This window comes from Falco rusticolus, chromosome 6, assembly GCF_015220075.1.
Source record: "Falco rusticolus isolate bFalRus1 chromosome 6, bFalRus1.pri, whole genome shotgun sequence".
NCBI classification, from domain to species: domain Eukaryota; kingdom Metazoa; phylum Chordata; class Aves; order Falconiformes; family Falconidae; genus Falco; species Falco rusticolus.
Genome location: NC_051192.1, coordinates 39529955 through 39550303, shown reverse-complemented (window position 1 = coordinate 39550303; position 20349 = coordinate 39529955). Strand labels below are relative to the sequence as shown.

The 20349-nt window shown below is 46.3% G+C and overlaps 1 protein-coding gene across 3 annotated transcripts in view; it reads right to left on the bottom strand.

Annotated features, from left to right (window-relative positions):
- The window catches only part of HECA (hdc homolog, cell cycle regulator), a 49860-nt gene extending 33060 nt beyond the window's left edge, over positions 1 to 16800 (bottom strand). For all 3 annotated transcript variants that reach the window (XR_005104796.1, XR_005104795.1, XM_037391149.1), the window contains exons 1-2: positions 16478 to 16800; positions 274 to 1314 (exon numbers count right to left, since the gene is read on the bottom strand). Coding sequence is in view for 1 of the 3 variants with exons in the window: in XM_037391149.1 (XP_037247046.1) it covers positions 274 to 1314; positions 16478 to 16709 (1273 nt within the window). In the remaining 2 variants the exon portion in view is untranslated. The remainder of the gene's footprint in view (positions 1 to 273; positions 1315 to 16477) is intronic.
- Between the last annotated feature and the right edge of the window lie 3549 nt (positions 16801 to 20349).

The window sequence follows — 20349 nt, the reverse complement described above, 5'->3', positions numbered from 1 at the left end:
ACCTTGCCATGGTCTACCTAGAAACCAGATGAGAAATCTCTTAGTTGTAAACCCAAACACAAGGCATGGATCTTCCTATATGGCATTTGCTTTTTGTAATTCCTCGTAAGTGTTTCAATCTGCTCCACATGATCAATTTGGACGTGACTTCAAGCTTTACAGAACTGCTTAAAAATGCAGAATTAGGATGAAAATCTATAATGGGAGGGACAGGGCACAGAAGGTAGTTCCATCATTTAATGAAACCTAGCATGACTGACAGACAACCTGTACCTTGAAGGTGACAGGGAACATCATATTCAATCTCATCATGTCTCGATGGGCTAAGGAACAGGGTCCCGTCCACCAGCGGAAACTGTTCAAACACTGGCAGCGCCCTATGGCATAGCGCACAGTTTACAACGTTCCTGTGGCTGGCACTAAGAGCAGCAAGGATGAACTTCCGAAGGTCCTCCCCTTGGCCCACCTGGGCATCGTCTTCCATCCGCACGTGGAAAGTATTCAATTTATGCCTGGGGATGTGAGTAAGCAGCTCAGATAGATCAAGCCTTCTCAAAAACTGCACAGGGGCATCGAAGTGTCCTGATCTATGTGCTTGCAAGCCAGCTGCCCCATAATCAAAATGCGCGTTCCTGAACATGCCTCCACTAGCCATGTTCTTCTTATGGGGCTCCAGGTGAATGGCGTTCTTCAAAAACTCTCCTAAGTATCGTGAGGAACGAGGGCCGCTGAAATGTGTGGGGGCAAGAATAGAGTAGCCAGTGGGTGGAGACTGGCCAGGAGAGACACAAGGTGAACGCACGGTGTAGCTGCCACCCATGACACCCTTCTCCTGGGAATTCTGCCTGTCCATTGAGTGCCTTCGCTGGAGGTCATTACTCAAGCCTTTCTGCGGCTTATTGGCCAGCCTGCCTTTTTTGGCCTCCTCTGCTGACTCTGCCATTGACCTTCCCATACTCTTCTCCAACACTGATTTTTTCTTCTTATCATCCTGCATCCGCTTCACCTGGTACCAGTCAGTGTCCTTCTTCAAATGACCCTGCCCACACCGACAGGAGCAAAAGCGAAAAGCCAGGTCATATCCCTTCTTTGTCCACATGTTTTGGCGACACTGCTTTTCGTTCCAGCTCCTGGCTCTGCCAATGCAATTGAACTGGACAAGAATGCTGCTTTCCCACTCATAGAAGCACTGAAGGTGCATCCAAGTGCTGTATGGACAATGCTCGTTGTTGCATATAACCTTCTGGTAGTCATCCTTCTCCAGGTCCACTGGCCTTCCAAAGCTACAGATCAGTGGAGTAGCACAAGGGGCTTCTGTGGAAGATAAAATGGATACATTAATAACTTAATGGCCCGCTAATTGCAATACTTCTTTAAATACTGTGCCAAATAGGCAGGTAAGCTATTACTCATGATCTGTATCATTGAAGGGCCCACAAGCACTAGAACTCTGGGTCAAGGCAAAAAGCAGCCTTTGCCAAAAAAAGTTAAGTACATGAAAGGAGATACGGAAATGAAAGAATAAAGAAACAAAATGACATTACAGTTTGTTTAATATTCAAAGTCAAAGCACCTCAGAAGCATCAGCCCTCCTCAAGGGTTTGCGGATACTGTTGCAAGGCCTTAAGAAGTAAGGAGAAAGCTTTGTGGATGCTTCTGGAGGGCTGCTTTGAAGCCTGAGGGGCAACATGGGGGGAATACACAGAGATGTTTGTTTGAAAAATAAGTAGGCTATAGAGCCTGGCTTTGCAATCACAGAGAGAGGCAGGAGTTGATCTTTTCTTTGGGACTGAGCAAGAGACAACAGCTAGGGAGAAAAGAAGGAAGCAGAGGCCTTTGAAAAGCAAGACAAACAGCTTATGTTCCTATTACAGAAAGAAGGGCTGTCATTACATTGCTGAGGCAAACGTAGACTATACCACCATCACCGACCTCCTGGATAGCTAAATTTCACAAACCAGTTTTGCAACACAGGTTAAAAAAACCGAACGCCACATGGTCTTTTTATCAGCAAAGTAGCAGCCTTTGCTATATCCTTGAGCAAAGAACAGTTTATTTCAATTCTCTCCCTGAAACATCAACTTCGACACAAAAATGCTCTACAAAAAGTATTCTGCATTTATGGACCAATATCACCTCCCTCACCAAAGTACCACAGAGCACATACGACTCATGTTTCTGGCTGCTCAGTTGCAGCTGGGAGGCACAGAAAGGACAGGAAATTTTCAGCTGCAGTTTCTATTGGATCTTAAGAGTTTCTAATCATGAAGTTTTTAGATGCTTACTCAAGTATTACAAATGTTTCTCCTCTGTATTTCTGACTTCCTACTTCCTCCACTTCACCAAAAAACACTGCTCCAACAGGGCTGGCAGGCTGCCTTTTAACCTCTGCACTGCTGTACCCAAATACTAGCAGGCTTCTTCAGGGTCCTCCATGGTCAAGTCCTGTCTCATTCCACATGAAACAGAGCAAATGGTCCCCTGCAGTTCCCCAGTCTCAGCCAGGGGTCCAGGACTTGCAAAAGAAGTACACCAAGCCTTGTGGAGAGAGACTGCCATGATGCAGGGTCGGTTTTTTTTTTTCTTAGAACTTCAAATTTCTATCTTATAAGCACAGAAAAAACCACCACTCGATTGCATTGCTTTTAATCCCATTCTTGTCGCTACTAGCACAAATAATACAACATCATTTGCGGTGGGACGATAGGTCTAACACTGCTACATTTACTTTTACTCAAGACTCTCAGTAACAGGCACACTACCTATCACCACCTGTCCTACAGCAGTAATAGACCAGATGCTTTACAACAACAGACCTTTGCCATGCTAGTGGTTTTGCCTCTTCCCAACAAGTTTTTGTTAAAAGGCTATAAACAAACCACTGGACAAAACCTTCAAGGTTATCTTCAGTAAATTCAAGATTACGGTAGCTCTTAAGACTTACTCATCCAGAAGAGCCGGGCACAAAGAGCATGAGAAGATTTTCCTGAGCCATTCCCTGGAAAATGCCACAACCTTCACCTCATTTCTCTGCCTCTGTTTCTACGCCAGAAGCAACACAGTTGCAAGGAGAATTTTCTGCAATACCTTTCCTTCAGGGACTGGCCTACAAATGGCAAGCAAAGCACATTCCCAAAAACTTCCTCTTAAATCAAACAAAAGCCTATTTCATTTCAAAATATGGACTTGTTCAGTCATTAAAAGCAAATTACCAAATTGGGGAGAACAGAGGTAAGAGAAGCTTTCCCTAGAGACTCTTTGGAGAGCTCCTTCTATACATGTGACACCTATATTCTTACTAGCTGTCTCCGAAAAGTCTCTGAAAAGCCCGCTAAGAACATGCAGGTTTTGAGATGTCTTTGAGAAGCATTAATTTCACTGGCTACCAATGACTAATTTCTCTCCACGTTTTTCACTGTGTATTATTGAGCATAACATTGCTGGCCAAGAGCAAAAAACTTACCTGCTCTGAAACAAAATCTGTCAGTTTACCAGTTCAGAGAGTTCCCCCACCCATTCTCCCAGATTTCAATTCCAGTCACACTATGCCACACCAAGCATCTCTACAAAGTTTTTTTTTTATTGTCAATTATTCTTTCATCATATTTAGGGTCTGAAAGTATAGTCTGCAATTATAGCATCCTTATCCAATTTATCTCAGAGAAGTCAGTTAAACTGAAACCATTAAAGACAAACCATCAAAAGTCAGATGTGCAGCAAGATACCAGAGGTACCGATACAAACAGTTCTCACTTACGCATTTCCTTTATTCATCTATTTTGGTACATATTCCTTTCCACCACTGCCAGGAGGCAGGAAGAACGAACATGCCAAAAATCCACTTATGCTCCCCCTGTGTTTCAGAGTGTAAATGTTCTAGCAGTCACAGGTATAATTATAGCTGACAGCCGAGAAAGTTACTATACAGACAAGTCTAGAGATCTCCGCTTTAGAACAAAGACTCTACACTTGTTCCTCCACACTGTTAACCGACTGAGTAAGAAAAGTGTTTCCTTGATTAACCTTTGAACATGTTTTTTGGTTTGGATGCAAAAAAATCTGATCTCTAGCCCCCTGAGAAGTTTACAGCCCCTTAATTATGTGGACAAAAAATGAAATTGATAAATAAGTGGCTGAAATACAGAAAAAAATACCACAGCCTGTGTACTCCACAGAGCTTGTCTACAATTGATACTGATCATGTATTGGGTGTCTCAAGGCTTTTGTAAAGGTGACTTTCCATAGATTTTCCCCCTTTTTCCTGGTTGGTCAATGGAAGGACTAGGGAATGGGATCTTCTCCAGCGTCTCCTCAAGAACTTATAGATATTAGATTACCTGGGAAGCATCCTACACAGTGTAACTATGAGCAAGAAAAAGCTTCAAGTTTTGGACAGAGACACCTTTTTCAGCACTCAAATTAACTACATGACTACAAACTTTTCAGACATTCCCTCATCTGATCTTCTACCTACTCGGTGCGAATTGGCTGGTCACACAATCACCGTAGCAAAAGCAGGTCTAGGGCAGCTGGAAGAAAGCAGCAGAGTGAACAAGAGCCTTCCCCCATGCAAGGCTCCACTGAATCGTTGAATGGTGTCACTGGGATTGTTTTGGAAAACACTGTTGCTAAGAGGAGAAGCTGGTCCCTACTCATCTGACATTTCACTACTGTCATTGTAGTAGCACAGGGAATACTCTAGAAAACCCACAGGTATCTCTGTCACGTGGCCATGCCCACAGAAAGGTTAATCCCATGCCAGTCAAAACACCAGCTTTCAATGACACAGGTTTGTTATCAGCGAAGTCTGCTGATGTGGAGAAGGCCTTGATAAAAACTGCAGTATTTCCACAACAGAAACTGAAGAGCCCATCAAGGCTAACGCAAGTTGTCTCACTAGAAACTTCTGCCGCTTCTGTAGTGTTGTTGTACTTTAACCCCAGCCGGCAGCAAAGCACCACGCAGCCATCCGCCACCCCCACTTGGGGTGGGCAGGAGAATCAGGAAAAGGTTTACAACTCATAGGTTGAGATAAAAACAATTTAACTATTGAAATAAAACATAAAATCGTAATAATAACAACAACAACTGTAATAAGGAGAGGAATAAAACCCAAAAGGAAAAAACCACCAAGTAATGCACAACACAACTGCTCACCACCTGCTGACTGATGCCCAGCCAGTCCCTGAGCAGCCATCGGTAGGCCCCAGCCAACTCCTCCCCAATTACATATGGAACATGATGTCCCATGGTATGGAATATCCCTTTGGCTAGTTTGGGCCAGCTCTCCTGGCTGTGTCCTGCCCCATTTCTTGTGTCACTCCAGCCCTCTCACTGGCAAGGGCCGAGAAACTGAAAAGTCCTTGGCTTGGCATAAGGATTACCCAGCAACAACTGAAATCATCAGTGTGTTATCAACACTATCTCATGCTAAATCCAAAACAGCATTGTACCAGCTACTGAAAACTAATTCTATCCCAGCCAAAACCAGGTCAATATCCTTGTATTTAACACAGCAGAAAACTCCACTACCTGAAAAGCACACAAAAACCTCAAGCCAACATTTGATTCTGCCCAATATTTCAAATTCCAGCAGGTCTATCCGTACAAGATAGACTGTGCAGGACTGAACATCCCTTGCAGACTTCTCTCCATTCCTGTCTCCTGCCAAACGTAATCATGCCACATGTTCCTACATAAAGAATAAATAAGAAATGGAAAACAAAGCTATTTTTTGTGCAACTTGCCCAGGTCACAGCAACATATATGCCTTAAGAGCAAAAGAGACAGCGTTCAGATCACTTAGTATGGGAGCCACATTAGCAAATGTGAAGAGCTCTTCCCATCAATTCAGACCCTTGGAAGTGCTCTGGGTTATTTAATCATCATTTTACAAATGAGACAAAACACTTATTACAGAATTACAAAACTTTAAAAATTTTTGTTATCAAGCCCTTCTATTTCCCATTAATTAGAAATGCATTTTGAGATTATTCTTCACAAATTCAGAGCTAGAATCATCACCTTAATGTCTTCATGGTAACAGTACAATGATTACTGTCAAGAAAGACAATAAAGGGGAGTAAATAGAAATTCACATGGCCAAAGTACCCATCCACACCTGCAGCCCCAAGCTGGTTTGTCACCTAAATATAATATCCTTCCAAGTAGCTAATAGCACGATGGATTTCTGGTTTCCACAGCCATGAAACTGAACTTCAGGAAAAATGAAAGATTACCAGGTATCACAGCAGCATACATGCTCCCAGCAGACCCTTCTAAAAGAATGCCTAAATGACCCTCTATTTTACCTCTCAGTTTCAAGATAGTTTTCACAGCCTAAGAGAACAAAACCAGGCAGCATGCAGTTTTCTGTGGCAGAACAGCTTCAACATTTAGACCAAGTGCACGGCTGTAACAGACAAGCTGCCAGGTTGCAACTACAATTGCACACTGCTTCTTTCAAAAAGTTGTGTTTCCACAGAAAGAATAAATGTCTTTTCATATTCCACTGTAGCAATTTTGATCAGCAATTCTGAAAAAAGTGGCAAGGGGTAGCACATGTCCTCTAAAACAGAAATAACATACAACATTCCCAACAAATGTTCATTTAAGCAAAGATAGCTCATGGTTTAAACAAGATTATGTTTTATGTCTGATGGACTACCATAAAATTAACCATTCTTTCAAAAACAAGACCATGACAGAAGACTGCAAGGAAGCTGGTTTGGGTGTGCAGCTTTTTCTCAGTTTTTCCATTCAGTTTACAAACATCAATAAAAGCCAGGAATATAAACAGACAGCTGAGACGAATTTCCTTCAACAAAAAACCAGTTTCTACCTTTCAATAAAAAAGAAAGAGGGTCTATGAAGACTACCCTTCCCGTTTCATGACCCAGATGAAAGCAGCAGAACAACAGCTGCCTGAGGAACTTCCCTCTGGTGAAGTAAATGGAGGAGAATGTTGTTTACTTCTGTTTACACACCCATCATAAAACCAAAGATGCACCCAGCAAGCCAAATGCAATGACTCCGTGGCTTCAGTTTCATGACTGCTCTCATTTGTTCCAAGTCCTCAATGCAGATGCCTAAAGCAAAATTTGCTCTTCCCCTGCCACATTCCCACATTATCCATTGTGTTAAGCACCAGTTTTTCAGTCAGTGGACAGAAACAGATAATTATTTCCTGTACTCATCAGCGTAGGTTTCAGCTTGCCACACAGACTTGCAAACACTGGTAAAGCTCAAGGGAGGTGTTAAACATGTGAGGCTGGGGGCAGAGGAGAGAGAAGCATGGCAGCTGTTGGAAAAGGCAGCTCTACTGTCATCTTAAAACAACGGCAGGCGACAGTAGGTTGCTATGGATGCGGAAAAAGAAATTATCAAAGAAAAGGTAAGGGTTTGGCACTGCATTGGCTGCAAGACACTTACTATGGCTTGATTTTGGTCTACTGTTACTCTAGCATCTCATAATCTATGCCAAGGACATTTCCTAGTGCATTACCTAGGCCAGAAAGGTACCTGTGGGACACACACTTTGCAAATTAAGCACTTTAACTTCTACCATGACTTTGCCATGAACAGTGCTCTCTTCACAACGCTACACAGCTCGGAATTGTTCACTCTGCCAGCTTGAACCAGAGCTGAGTCATTTCTGTGGAAGGCTACTCCCTACCAACCATCTGCATGAATCTTCTGAATTTCCTCTGCCATCAGCGTAGCTTTATTTTAATTGAAGTCATACAATATTATTGTGCTAATACTGTAATGCAGCTGTAGAAAATAAACCACCGCAACAACAACAAAACAGACTGAACAGAAAACTTGTATTAATTGTCCAATGTGTTTGCTTTGGTGAACCTTGGAATATAATCTAATATTCGAAAGATTACCAAGACATGACAAAATGGTATTGCCATATGCATAACTGGTTAAACAGTACAAATAATACAGCAATACAGAAATGATCAGCCACCTTCCTCAGAGCCTGAATGCAGCAAGAAGAATGCAATGGGAAAAAAATGTTTCACTAGTGGATCCAAAAGGCAGGCTTGGATCTCCAGCGCAGCAACAACAAGCAACAGCCGACAAACAGTATGAGAAGACTTTCAAAACAGCTCCACTCATAACTTATATTGATAACACTCACTTGACAATGACGGATGTCTCTCCCAAAACTTCTTAAGCAATCTTTGCAGACTGATCAAGATGAAAGTTTCCAGCCGTTCTCCAGAAGGGAGGGGAGAAAACAAGACAGCAACTAGACCAGTAAGCCACCTAAAACAGAGGCTTTCTTCTGCGTCATGAGACTCCCTTTTACATTCTTGGAAAGGGAAGCCAATGCTGGCAGTCCATCTTCAGTGAGCAATAGACAGAGCTCAGGCTGGTAGGACACCCAGTGCAGACCCACCTGAATCACCCTCTGAGAGCCACTGACTCCAGACAATGCCTCATCACAATGGAAGCCTAGCTGATAGCTTTCCACATGTAAGCACCTACCTACTGACACTTAGATACTGATCTGGAGCTCAATCCCACCGCAGGACCAAGTAGTTGCAGTCAGTATTTACGCTTAGAAGGGACTTGAGAACAAAGCCGTAAGCAGCCCAGCTCTCCTTGGCATGCTAACCCCGTGCGCAAGATGTCACTATTAGGTGAGCAGTCAGATGAAGTCATCACCTTCCTCTAGAAAAGATTTCAGGTAATTTGGAGCTGCTAAACCCGAGTTCACCTGGGAATTCAGATGATGGGACTCCTGGAGGGCTCAGTAGGTGCTAGAACCATCTCCATGCACTCCACTTTGGCTGACTTCACGCTTGGCCTCCAATGGAGTCTCTTCACAAAAAAAACCACCAGAAGACCAGAAAGGCCTAGTAACTACACAGCAGTGGGAATGTGCCAGGGAAATCGTGAAAGCTTAACTCACACCTGCCACATTACCACCTTCTAACTTACAGCACAGTCGGAGCTCGCGCCTGTTTATGAAACCAGCAATTAGCATGTGATACAAAGTCACACCTGTGGCTCTTATTCAACCACCCACTCCCAGCTCAGCCATCACCTTACCAAAGTCAGTCAGAAAGTCAAAAGTAAAACAGCATAAACTAAGAAGGACAGGCGCCTGCATGCGCACAATAGTTTTGTGGTTTGCTTACACAGCCATCTGTGCTCCAGGCTGGACCAACTGCCTACACCGCTGAAACCCATCATGAGAATTCACACGGTCCTGCAGAAGTCACTATAATCTGTACAGTTACTTAGCCAGCTTCTTTTCATTTAATACCTGCCATCCAAACACAGAGAACAACTCAACCACCAGCTCTGGCTTTCGCTTAGGATGTACAGACCCTCTCTGCATAGGAGAAATCTTGTCCTGGCTTGTGCTGTGATACCCTCAACCCAGCTGAAAATGTCACCAGTTCACCATACAAAGGAGAACAGGCCTGAGCTCCACCTGTATCAGCATGAAGACAACTAATGCCAATGCACTTCTGATACTCCCGTGTGAATTCCGAGTTGGCTTAACCAGGTCAGGCAGTAACTGGTCCTCCAAGCCACAAGCAATCACGCCAGGGCCAGGAAGAGTCCTTGCACTCCTCAGCACAGGGTGGATTTTTCTGGTGACCTCTACCACGGTGATGTAGAAATTAGTGACTATCTCAATACCGGTGGGCATTAACGTGTTTTGAACACTGGCTGTTGCTTTGTCTGCACATGAGTCATCCTCACAGAAAAGCATTTCCACGATTAAATTCTCTCCCTGTAGCTTTCCAATAGCTTTTAATACCCTGAAATGTTACAGAAAAGTAACCGTGGTGCCTCAAGAAACAGACATCCTGACAACTAAACCAGACTCTAATGTCCTTGCCCGGCAAGTTTTCAGCAGCAAGTTCCAACTCCTGCTGGGAATAAAGAGGTAACTGTGGCAAGCAGTAGATGCCCTAATACCCGGCACAGATGTAAACACCGCAGGCTGGACTTGACCAGATGAAGAGCCAGCTAGCCACCAGATCCAGTCCAAAAGCACAAGAAGGGAAGAGAAAAAGGAGAAAAGGTTGAACCAAGTGGTATCAGCACCTCTTTTAGTTTGGGGTCTAGGGATGTTTGTGTCATTGGTCTATCCTTCCCAAGTTTCAATATGACAGACAGTATTTTTATTTCCCCTGCTAAAGGCTAAAGATGCTGGTAGAAGCTCAGTGGGAAAAGAGAGATGCAGTCACCCTAGCTGCAGTACCCAACATCTCTGCAAGATAGCAGCTCCTGACTGTGGAGCTGTCTGTTCAAATAGACATCTCCCTCACGATGCTGTGCTGGCTCCCAGCCCTGCCCGTGTGCCATCTCTGGCATCTGTGCAGTACACAGAGACCTCAACGTACACCGCTCCCAGAATGGGTATCAGTAGCCCAGAAGCAGCGATGGGGAGTGCCAGGCACAGTCGATAGCCAGGCTCCGACTGAAGCTATCTCCTCTCCCAGCAGGCATTCAAGACATGAACAACAGCAATATCCCTCTCAAGCCCTGGAAGGAGAACAGATAGGCTCTGCCATTGCAGGACAGACAGAGAAAAGAGATAAAGTGAACGCGTTCAAGATAAATGTCACTAAAGTCTACGGGGAAATTCCAGCGCTCCACTCAAAATCCCACAAGCTTTCAAAACGGAATTACCCACTCCAGTGACTAGATTACTCCTTCAAGAGGCCTCTTTGAAACGATCAGAATTTCTATCAAAACTATTTAAAGAAAGCCCATGCCCTACTAATGCTGTTGTAATTTAGACACCTTGAAGATTAGCTGGAGCATATTTTACCCTGAGCTGGATGCAAGTTTTACCACTGTTTTTTCCCTCACATATGCTGCAGGAAGAAAAGCAGAGAAGGATGGACGTCTGCCAGTCAACACGGTACTTCAACATCAAAGGATGTCTCAATATGCAAGGCTGTAAGCAAGGCTGAAGAAAACTTACAAATATCTCCAAAGACTAGAAATCATCCTGTCACTACTTGTTAGATCACTGGGCAGAAGGTACAGGATGAGTACAGACAAAATAAAGCAACCAGTTCAAAAACTGTATTTCCTCATATGAAACCTAACAAACATCAAGACTAGCCCTTACTCATGCAAGTGCCTCACTTGAGCAAATGACTAAGCACATGACCACAGAATGCCGTCAGGGCACTGATAACATTTTGATAGCAAGTAACTGTTAAAAAAAATATTAAATGGGTGTGTAGCTGCTTGCATGAAAGGATAGTATTTATAGTATTGAATAATACTATAGACATTACACCATTTGCAAAGATTTGCAGAACATGAATTGCATTTGCTACAAAAGCATGGAATTAGATAGTTTTAAAAATCGTCAAACTAACACGAAAGTCCTTTCAAACCCTATTCACATTGACAGAGACAGTGAAATTTGCATTCAATTGATTTCTGCAGTTAGAAGAACTCAATGGAATTATGAAGCAAAATGATTTTCCTTTAGAAAATTAATAGGTATTAAATTTTGTAGTCACTGTAACAGAATAGAAACTTAATTTTCCAGGTGGTCTCACTGGTATCAATGGGACTCCCTCAAGCTAAGTAAAAAGAAGGTGCCAATACTCAACATCACTAGAGTGCCAGACTGGAACTGGATGTTATATGCAGCAGGAAACATTTGACAGCAATTATTAATCCTTGCTTAAATACCACAGCAATTCATGCTCTAAAAATACATTTTTAAATTAAATATTGCACTGACGATTTTTCTGGCCCTCTTTAACTATCCCACCTCCAGAGTATAATCATTTTTTTTTTTCCAAATCTTAATTGCTGGCCAGTCACAGCTTTCAATACATTAGTCACTGTTGATTTTCTTCTTCATACATTGGTCCTACATTAGCATTTTTATTTGAAAGTAAATCACTCTTACATATTTGTGAAACCCAGGTGAAGAGTGGGCAAAAGCACAGCTGGCCATTTTAAATCCTGGTAACTACAGACAAGTTCAGAAGCTGCCACATGCGGTGGGCACTGCTCGCACAACCCCTCGGCTGCTATGGCAGGAACTCCACCCCTGGAAAACCATGCTTCAGTGTGGTTTATCAAAAGAATGTTTATCAATATGGTGATAGGTGCTTTATATATATAAATATACATATTATATAAATATAAACCTACAGCAACCACCTCCACCAGCTCCCCCACAGCTATTTTACTCCTGAAGGACTCTCATGCCCATAGATCCTGTACAAATCTGATCTCTGACAACACACCAACTCACCAGCTCTGCCACTTTTGCAGTTTATGCACTCACGTATGCCCAAGGGGAAGAAGTATGGTCTTAAAACAACTGGTCAATACACTGTAAGACAGTAATTTAAAGACAGCTATGCCGTATTTTTCTTACTCTAATTTATCTGGCTATAATGAACCCCACGTTAAAAGGGAAAACCACAGATAAGGAAAGCCAGCTTCTCCTTTTCTCTCATCTTAACACCAACACTGGAGAGATGAGAGTGACAACAACAAGGGGATGAAGCAGCAAGATGCTAAGATACTGACCATCAAGGGGAGGAAGAGGACTTCCGTCTACTGGACAATGAGACCAAGAATGGAAACAAGGCAAAGAAAATGGATGGAAGAAAGAATTTTAGGGTAAGAAGCAACTATATGTGCAGACCAGAGTGAGAAGTTTCTAGGATGAAGGGATAAAACAGCTGGAGCTGACAGTGTAAAAGTGCCTAGGCTCAGTGAGGCAGAAACAGAGAAGGAATTTGCCACTCAGAGCCCTGAGATCTGAAGTAAACCCTGTGGATTTTCCTCTTCCACTGCTCAGGGCAAAGTATTCACAAAATGCCTTGTCCCCTCACACTCCTCACAGATGAAGGTAACCAACTACTGCCATTGGGAATGCTGGTGATCAGTAAATGTAGAATCCCATGGAGCTGCTGGTATAATTTTACATGATGACAGCTCAGATTATGCAGTTTTCCAGCTAATTTTCTGCGTTACTTTTCTTAACCAAACTGCATAATTATTAGGAATATCATTCAACCACTCTGAAGACAGGGAATCTTAAGAAATGAGGCTTGCTGTGACACTGCATTTCAGTTTCCCTGTGCACTGCAATACCGTTAAATTAGTCCACCCACCCCACCCCACCCCATGATGTGTGCCTCATTCAATGCAGAAAATGGATGCACTTTAGTCAGGAAAGACTAATTTATCATGTATAGAATTCCTGCTTGGTCTGATGGGAGAGACAGGAAAGGAAGGCACAGCTACAGAATGTGAATCCTCCTTGTGGGCATCATCCCAATACCTGCTGAAAAGTTACAGTGCACGACAGAAAAACCATCACATCTGGTCAGTGGTTGCGCTCTCCACCCTAGGGGTCTAGAACCCTTCAATTGCGGTTTGAGCTCTGAACACGTAAGAATTAAACCACCACCAAAAAAAGCATAAACAGATGCCCTCTTGGGGCAGGGGAAAAATCACCCTATGTTTCTCAGTCATCATGCCAAAAACTGACTGACACTTTGAGGGAAAATTGTGCAGGGATTGAAGGTAAATCTGTTGAAATGTAAAAGGGAACAACATCTTTCCACTGTAAAAGGGTGCTATAACGACAGCTCTGTATTACATGGCACTGCTAGGCAGAGCTGCACAGAGAAGCCCAGAGGAAATAAAAAATTCTGTTTCATTACACTGTGTGGATGGGGGGAAGAAACAATATGTGGACCACATAATGAACTGTGAAGACTTCAAAAAAAATATCTGAACCACCATCCCTTCCCTGAGTGAATCAGGGTCCTGATGGGACCGCGTAATTAGTGTCTCACACTGACATCATGATGCAAAGCCAAGGTTTGCACAGACAATCTTAAATTTGCAATTATTGTATCTGCTGCTTTCATCTCTCCATAACTCTGTCTTGTCACATTAATGAAAGAAACCAGGTTATGCCATTATGATCATCTACCACTTTTCCAGGGTAAAGATGGGACAGTAGGAGAGCAAGAACACCAGACACACACAAATTATTCTAGAACAGCATATAGTGACAACACAGGAGAGGGGAGCGAGCCCAGGGATGAGGGACCCGCAGGACCAGTGGGCCTGGGCAGCACGAGTTGCAGCATGCAGCTGCATGCTGCAAAAGCAGCACAGCAAAGAGCTTCCCCGCACCCAGCACACTTAATCCGCAGCCCAGATAGTCTCCCATGAATAATCGAGAGTTGACTGTGTACAGCAGAACTGTATTAACCTCACAACTCACTGCAGCAGGCTGCGTCCTCCCTAAACTGCTTAGTGATCAAGTAACTGTAAGTGCATAGCCTCTTACAAATGCCTAGAGTCTAGTAATGGGAAACCTGCCTCCATGGCCCCGGCTGCACTACATAGCTTCATTTCAGATTCATCGGTTTTGAAGACTTGAGGGAATCCATTATCAACATCTAATCTTTTCCTTGCACATAAGAGCTGGATTCCCTGCTCAGCAGCACAACAGGAGCAGTTTCTCCTTTCATCTCCTGAACCAAAACTGTTGAAAGCTTTGGATTTATTGGCGAGAATACAATTTACAAAACTTCCAGCTCAGGACCATCTGATGGGCAGTAACCGACGTAAAATAAAGCTAGCAACGAGACCTACTCCTCTAGCCTTTATGATTATCTGAAATGAAAGACAGGACTAGAAGCAATGAACCTGTCAAGGCAAAGATCAGGTGTGCTGGCCCAGCACTTAGAGCAGATGTGGAAGGCAATGCTGTACCTCTGTTGGGTGGGGTGGGGGGGATCTGACAAAAGAGTCAAGGATGTTTCTGACCACTGAAGTCATTTGGAAGCAGGGAGAGAGACAATAAAGGAGCATCTCAGGTCAGCTCCCGGAAAGGCAGCCTCAACTTCCAAGGAAGCTGGCCAGCACTGAGGAAGCCTATGTACGGTACCTGGAACACACAGTCTTTGAGCTGAACACTGACAACCTGTCCAGCTAGCAAGCTGCACTGCTTCCAGTGCTCACTAGCATCACCTTCAGTGGCATCCGCACAAGGAACAACACTTCATTATTCCCGTGCAAAACAGCCACACCAGAAATGCACCTCTGCTTTCACTTGGACTTGTGTGAAAAAATTCGGGAACGTTGTTTCTCCCCACCTCAAAAACTAAACAAAATCCAACAGCGTCACACACCAGGACACTGCCTGCAAAGTGGATGTCGCATATCACTAATTGAAGTCATGATAAAAAGGCTCTAGAAATTCACTAACCCCTGCTAATCTTCCTTCTTCTTCCCCCTTGTTCAATCACTCAGAACAAATAGCCAAAAAAAAAAAAAAAAAAAAAAAAAAGAGGAAACCAACCCAAAAGGAAATTCTAAGCATTCTCCATGATTCTCTGGAGTAAGTAGTATTCTTATAAAAGCAGCCTGGCAAAGACCTTGTGAGCTGAAGTGACTCGTAATTAATGGCTAATATTGTTAAGGAAAGTTTCCATTAAATAATACATGGGAATCAGACATCTTGAAAACCAAAGTACAATTCTTGGAACTACCTTTGGCAAACAGCAGCCAGGCAAAACTACTGCCACAAAGTATAAAAGCAGTTGTAGCTGCCCTCCCACTTTTTCCAAAGCATGGAGAGTAAAAAGCTCCAGTCCAACTTGGGAGGGGAAAAGAACTCAAGCGCAGGGACCCCGTGCCACAGTTTGCAAATCCAGCACCAGAGCCAAGATGTGGGGGTTCTCTGGCCTAGCAAAAGGTGTAATAAAATCCTAGCCTACCTTTAGATTTAGCCTGAAATATCATTATTAGCAAGACTATTTCCCAACACGGAGAGCAGTGCAAGTTTCTGTAAGAAACACCTCACCAAAATCGCTCCGAACCAAAATCCGACCGGCCAACCGAAGGCGGCATAAAATGGTTGATGGAAAGTGAGTACACCGCCCCGGCAAACCCAGCTGCTGTGAGCCGCCAGATAGCACGGACCGAGAAGTAAGACTCCATTTTTAATCGTGCCGAAATAAAGTCGGGGTTTTTCAACTAAGCACCGAAGGCGCCGGGACGCGGCCGCCGCCGGCGGGCGCTGCCCCCCGCCCCCCGCCGGGGATGCGCTCTGCCCCGCGGCCGCGCTCCCGCCCGGGCGGCGCCCCCCGCCTGCCCGCGGCCTCGGCGGCAGCACCGCCGCCGCGCAGGCCCGCGCCCTCGGGCGGGTCACCGGGCGGGGACACCCCGGAGAGCAGCCCCGCCGCGCATTTCGGGGGGACCCCGGCGGTGGTGGCGGCAGCATCCGCGCAAGGCCCCGGGCGGCGCCCGCCCTCTACCCTCCTCCTCCTCCCCCGGACCCGCCACCGCACCCGGGCACACGCCCGCGCACCCCGTCTCGCCGGGCGCTCCCCCGCCCCGCCGCGGCCCCCCGCGCCGCCCCCCCGCCCGCCGCTCGTCGCCTGCGCCACGGCGGGCCGCGGAAGGCGCTGGGGCCCGGGCCGCCGCTCACCGCTCTTGACGTCTCCGGGCGCCGCGCCGCCCGCGGCCGCCGCGCCGCCCGCTCCGCCGCCCGCCCCGCCGCCGCCGCCCGCCGCCGCCGCTCCGGCTCCGCCGCCCGCCGCGGCGCCGCCGCCCGCTCCCGCCGCGGCGCCGCCGCCCGCCGCCGCCCCGTTCTCCTGCTCGTCGCCGCTGCTGTTGGCGCGCTTGTTCTTTTTGCCCTTGCCGCCCTTCTGGTTCGGCATCGCGGGCCCGGCCGCCGCCGCGGCGGAGCGGGCGGCGGCGGCTGCGGAAGGCGCGGCCGCCGCTACCTCCGGCTCATGGCGGGGCCGCGGCGGCCGCGCTGCGCTGCGCCGCGCCCGCGGTGGGCGGTGGGGCCCGGGGGGCCGGGACGGGGAGGGCGAAAGGCGTGTCCCGCTCGGCCGGCCGCCGCCGCCCCGCTTCCTCCCGGAGCAGGCGCGGGCGCTGGCGGCAGCGGGAAGCGGAGCGCGTTGGGGGGGTCAGGGGCTGAGCCAGGCGGGGGAGCGGGAGGGGCTTATCGGGAGGGGGAAAGCCCCGCTCCCGGCGGCACGGGGGCGGGAGGGCGGCGGCGCCTCCCGGGAGGGGGCAGAGCGCGCCCCGCCGCCGGGAGCCGGAGCGGGAACCGGAGCCGGCCCCTCCCGCAGCCGGGGCGGGGCGGGGGAGCCGCCGCCGGGGGCCGTGCCGCGCCTCCGGGGTAGGGCGGCGGGCGGCAGCGGCGGGCGCAAGGGGTCTCCGTGAGCGCTGCTGGCCCCGGAGCTGGCTACCCCCTCGGCACCCCGGGCGGTGTGAGCGCCCGAACGGCGGGGAACCCCGGAAAATGTCACTTGAAGGTGCAGGAATAACAAGGGGGAGGAGGATCGAAATATTGCGGTCTCGGGTTTTTGGGGGGGGGGCGAGCGGATTAAGGAGCAAAAAGCCTTACAGCACTACAGCACTTGAGGTGTGCCATCGCCCGCCGGTACTGGCAGGGGTAGCTCCGTGGGTGGCGGGCGGGGGTGAGCCTGGGGGGTACCAGTTCCATTGGAGCTGAGCTGGGAGCACCGGGCCTCGGCTGCGGCGGAGGGGCAGCAGCCTCGGCTTCTGCAGGAGTCCGGGCTCGGTGGGAGACACTGCGGAAAATTGGTAACAAAATTTCCCGGGATTCCTGCATGCAGGGAAGCGAGGCGCTGCCAGTCAGCTGCAAAAGAAACATGCCTTTGCCTGGCCGACGAGCAGCCCTGCTTCTAAGTGTCACCTGCCGGTGTGCTCACGTTGGTACCTACCAACCGGAGAATAAAAAATACAACCTGTCATATGAAGGGTGCACCAGCTTCCAGGCCGAGCAGTTATTCTGAGCCTGGCAAGCTTTTCCTTGCACATCAATTAACTTTTTTTCCTTCTGACCCAGATCTTGCAGATTAGGTTTCCGTTATTTCCTTACAGAAGTACACAGGTGTGCAGGAAGGCACCTTCACAGAGCAGGTAAGGTTAGTGGTCTGTGACTGATCCCGGTGGGGAGGACAAGAGCTTACATGAGCTGTCTGTGCTCTAGAGGTCAAGTCAAGGTAGATAGGTCAAAACCTGTAGCAAGTGACATCTGTCTGATGGGAAGTTGTCACATTTTATAAGTTATAATTTATCTACAGTGACTGGCCAAACTGTTTGCCTGGAACAGTTTCCAAATTTCTTCCTATTAGATACAAGATATAGATCTAGGATCATACTTTACCTGTAGCTGGGGCCTTAGTTTTCCAAGAAAATCAGCTGCTGTAATTCCAAATACTCTTGAAGCAGCTGTCACAAGAAGTTTTGAGTCACATGGCCTAGTTTCTTTGCCTGCAGATACTGACATTTTGGAGAGACTTTAAAGCAGTTTCTTGTGTTGGTGGAAATCTCCTGAAATTATGTGCTTTTCAGTATCTTGCATCCCCGTAGCTAAATGTCCTGCCTACCTTAGTGCACAGCTTTCAAGCTTCTAAATTACATTTCTGTGTAGAAACCAGAGGAATGGAGAAAGTGTGGCCAATTTCTGAGGCCACAAGTTTGGATAAATCCTGATCCCAGCCGTCTCAGCTGGAGAATTTCCATTTGTTTTGGCAGGAGCAGATTTCTCCTGTAGTTCTTTAGGTTTCCAAAACAAAACAAAAAATTGATCCCTTCTACTTCCATGCTCACAGGCTCATAAACATGCTTGCCTGCAGCAACAGGGGGTCAGACCTTCAAGGAAATCTTTTCAAGTCTCCTTGTTGCTATAAAGCAGTGAAAACCCCATGGATGCGAAATAGGGGCCTGCTTCTCACGTCCAGAGTAGGTGTGGAGTGTCAGACTAAATGGTCCAGTTTGAGCTAAGAAAGCAGCTCCTTACCATGCCTCAGAGGAGCTGGAGGAGTAACCACTGAAATGCTGTGGCTGGATACAAAAGTGTAATGTCTCAAACATCAGTTTTGCAAAATTTAAGCTTCATGGTTTGTAAGGTCAAATCTTGGTGATGTCTAGTCAGCCTTTACGCTCTGCAAGGGTAGTGTCATGTGTAGGTGAGACCTTCTCAGGGTGATACCGTAAAAATATGTGCAGAAATCAAGTAATTCATGGCAGTTTCAGTAGTCATGGAGATCTGCTGTAATGTTCTGAGGTTGAAAAAAAGTCTTCCACTCCATGTGGCGAGTACCTGCTGGCTCGTGCAGAGGTGTCTGCCTCTCAGGCTTTTCTTGTTCAGATCTATTTAATGAAGTTGCGATAAGCCCTCCATGGCTACAAAACACCATTACTGAATCGCATATCCAAATGAAAGGCCTCTTGTTAAGATTGCTGAGGACAGATTTGTAGCTATGTGGCAAAACTTAGTGAACTGAAGACCTCCATCAGCTAACAAAGAGCAGGAGGGTTGTGAGTAGTAGCAGGAGGACAGAACCGGGGTCCTAGGTAATCACAGCAAGGTGAAATTTCCTCTCTGAAGTCGTATGATGTCTCTAAGCTGACTTGGTAAAGACAAACTGGGCATCATTAAGGGTGTGTCTGGTCAGCACCAAAAAAACCCTGTGGCATCAGTAAGGGAGTAGCGCAGATAGTGGCCCTCACCTAGGCGATTCAGGGATTCCTGTAGCTCTGAGCTAGCCATGAGCCAGGTTTGTCATGAGGATCCCGCCATGTGAGGGTGAGGGATCTCCACCAGCCTCTCCTCAGAGGCCCTCCCGTTCCCTGTCCCATGGAGGCAAGGTTGTTCTGCTTGGGTCTGCAGGTCCTTACTGCACATCATCAGCCAGGACTTGTCCTAGAGATGCATCTTTCTGACAAGGGCAATTAGTCCACACCAACCAGTACTGCAAATTCCCTTTCCACAGTCCAGTCCTTTGCAGAAGCCTTGTTTTTCATAACTCAAAAATAAGCATTATTTTTCTTTCTTTATATATTGCATAGAGTAGTTGTGACCATTTCACTCTGAAATGGGTTATTTTAAAAGCAAGGTAAGTAGTTACATTATTCATGCAAATTTTGAAAAACTTAACTGGATTTCTGTTCACAGTGGGATTTTTTCCATTTATCATACTTTGTCAGGTATGTTCTCCTTTAATAAATAAACAAGGAAGATGTTAGCAAAACAGCCCACCTTTCACAACCTTTTATTCTTATTTGTTTGTATTTTTTATATTTGATTTCTTTCTCTATGCAAAGGGCTAGCAACAGCCTCAGAAAGCTGGCCTTAGCTTACTTGATTTGCAGATGTTCACAAATCGTTAGATCTCACTGAATTTTGATTTAGAACATAAAAGACACCTTAACACCCAGCTGTAGTAGCATAAACAGCATCACATTTATATACTTCAAAAGAGATGCACATAGAAAGGATCACTGAGAAAATGTACTAAGACTGTTTTCTACAGAGAA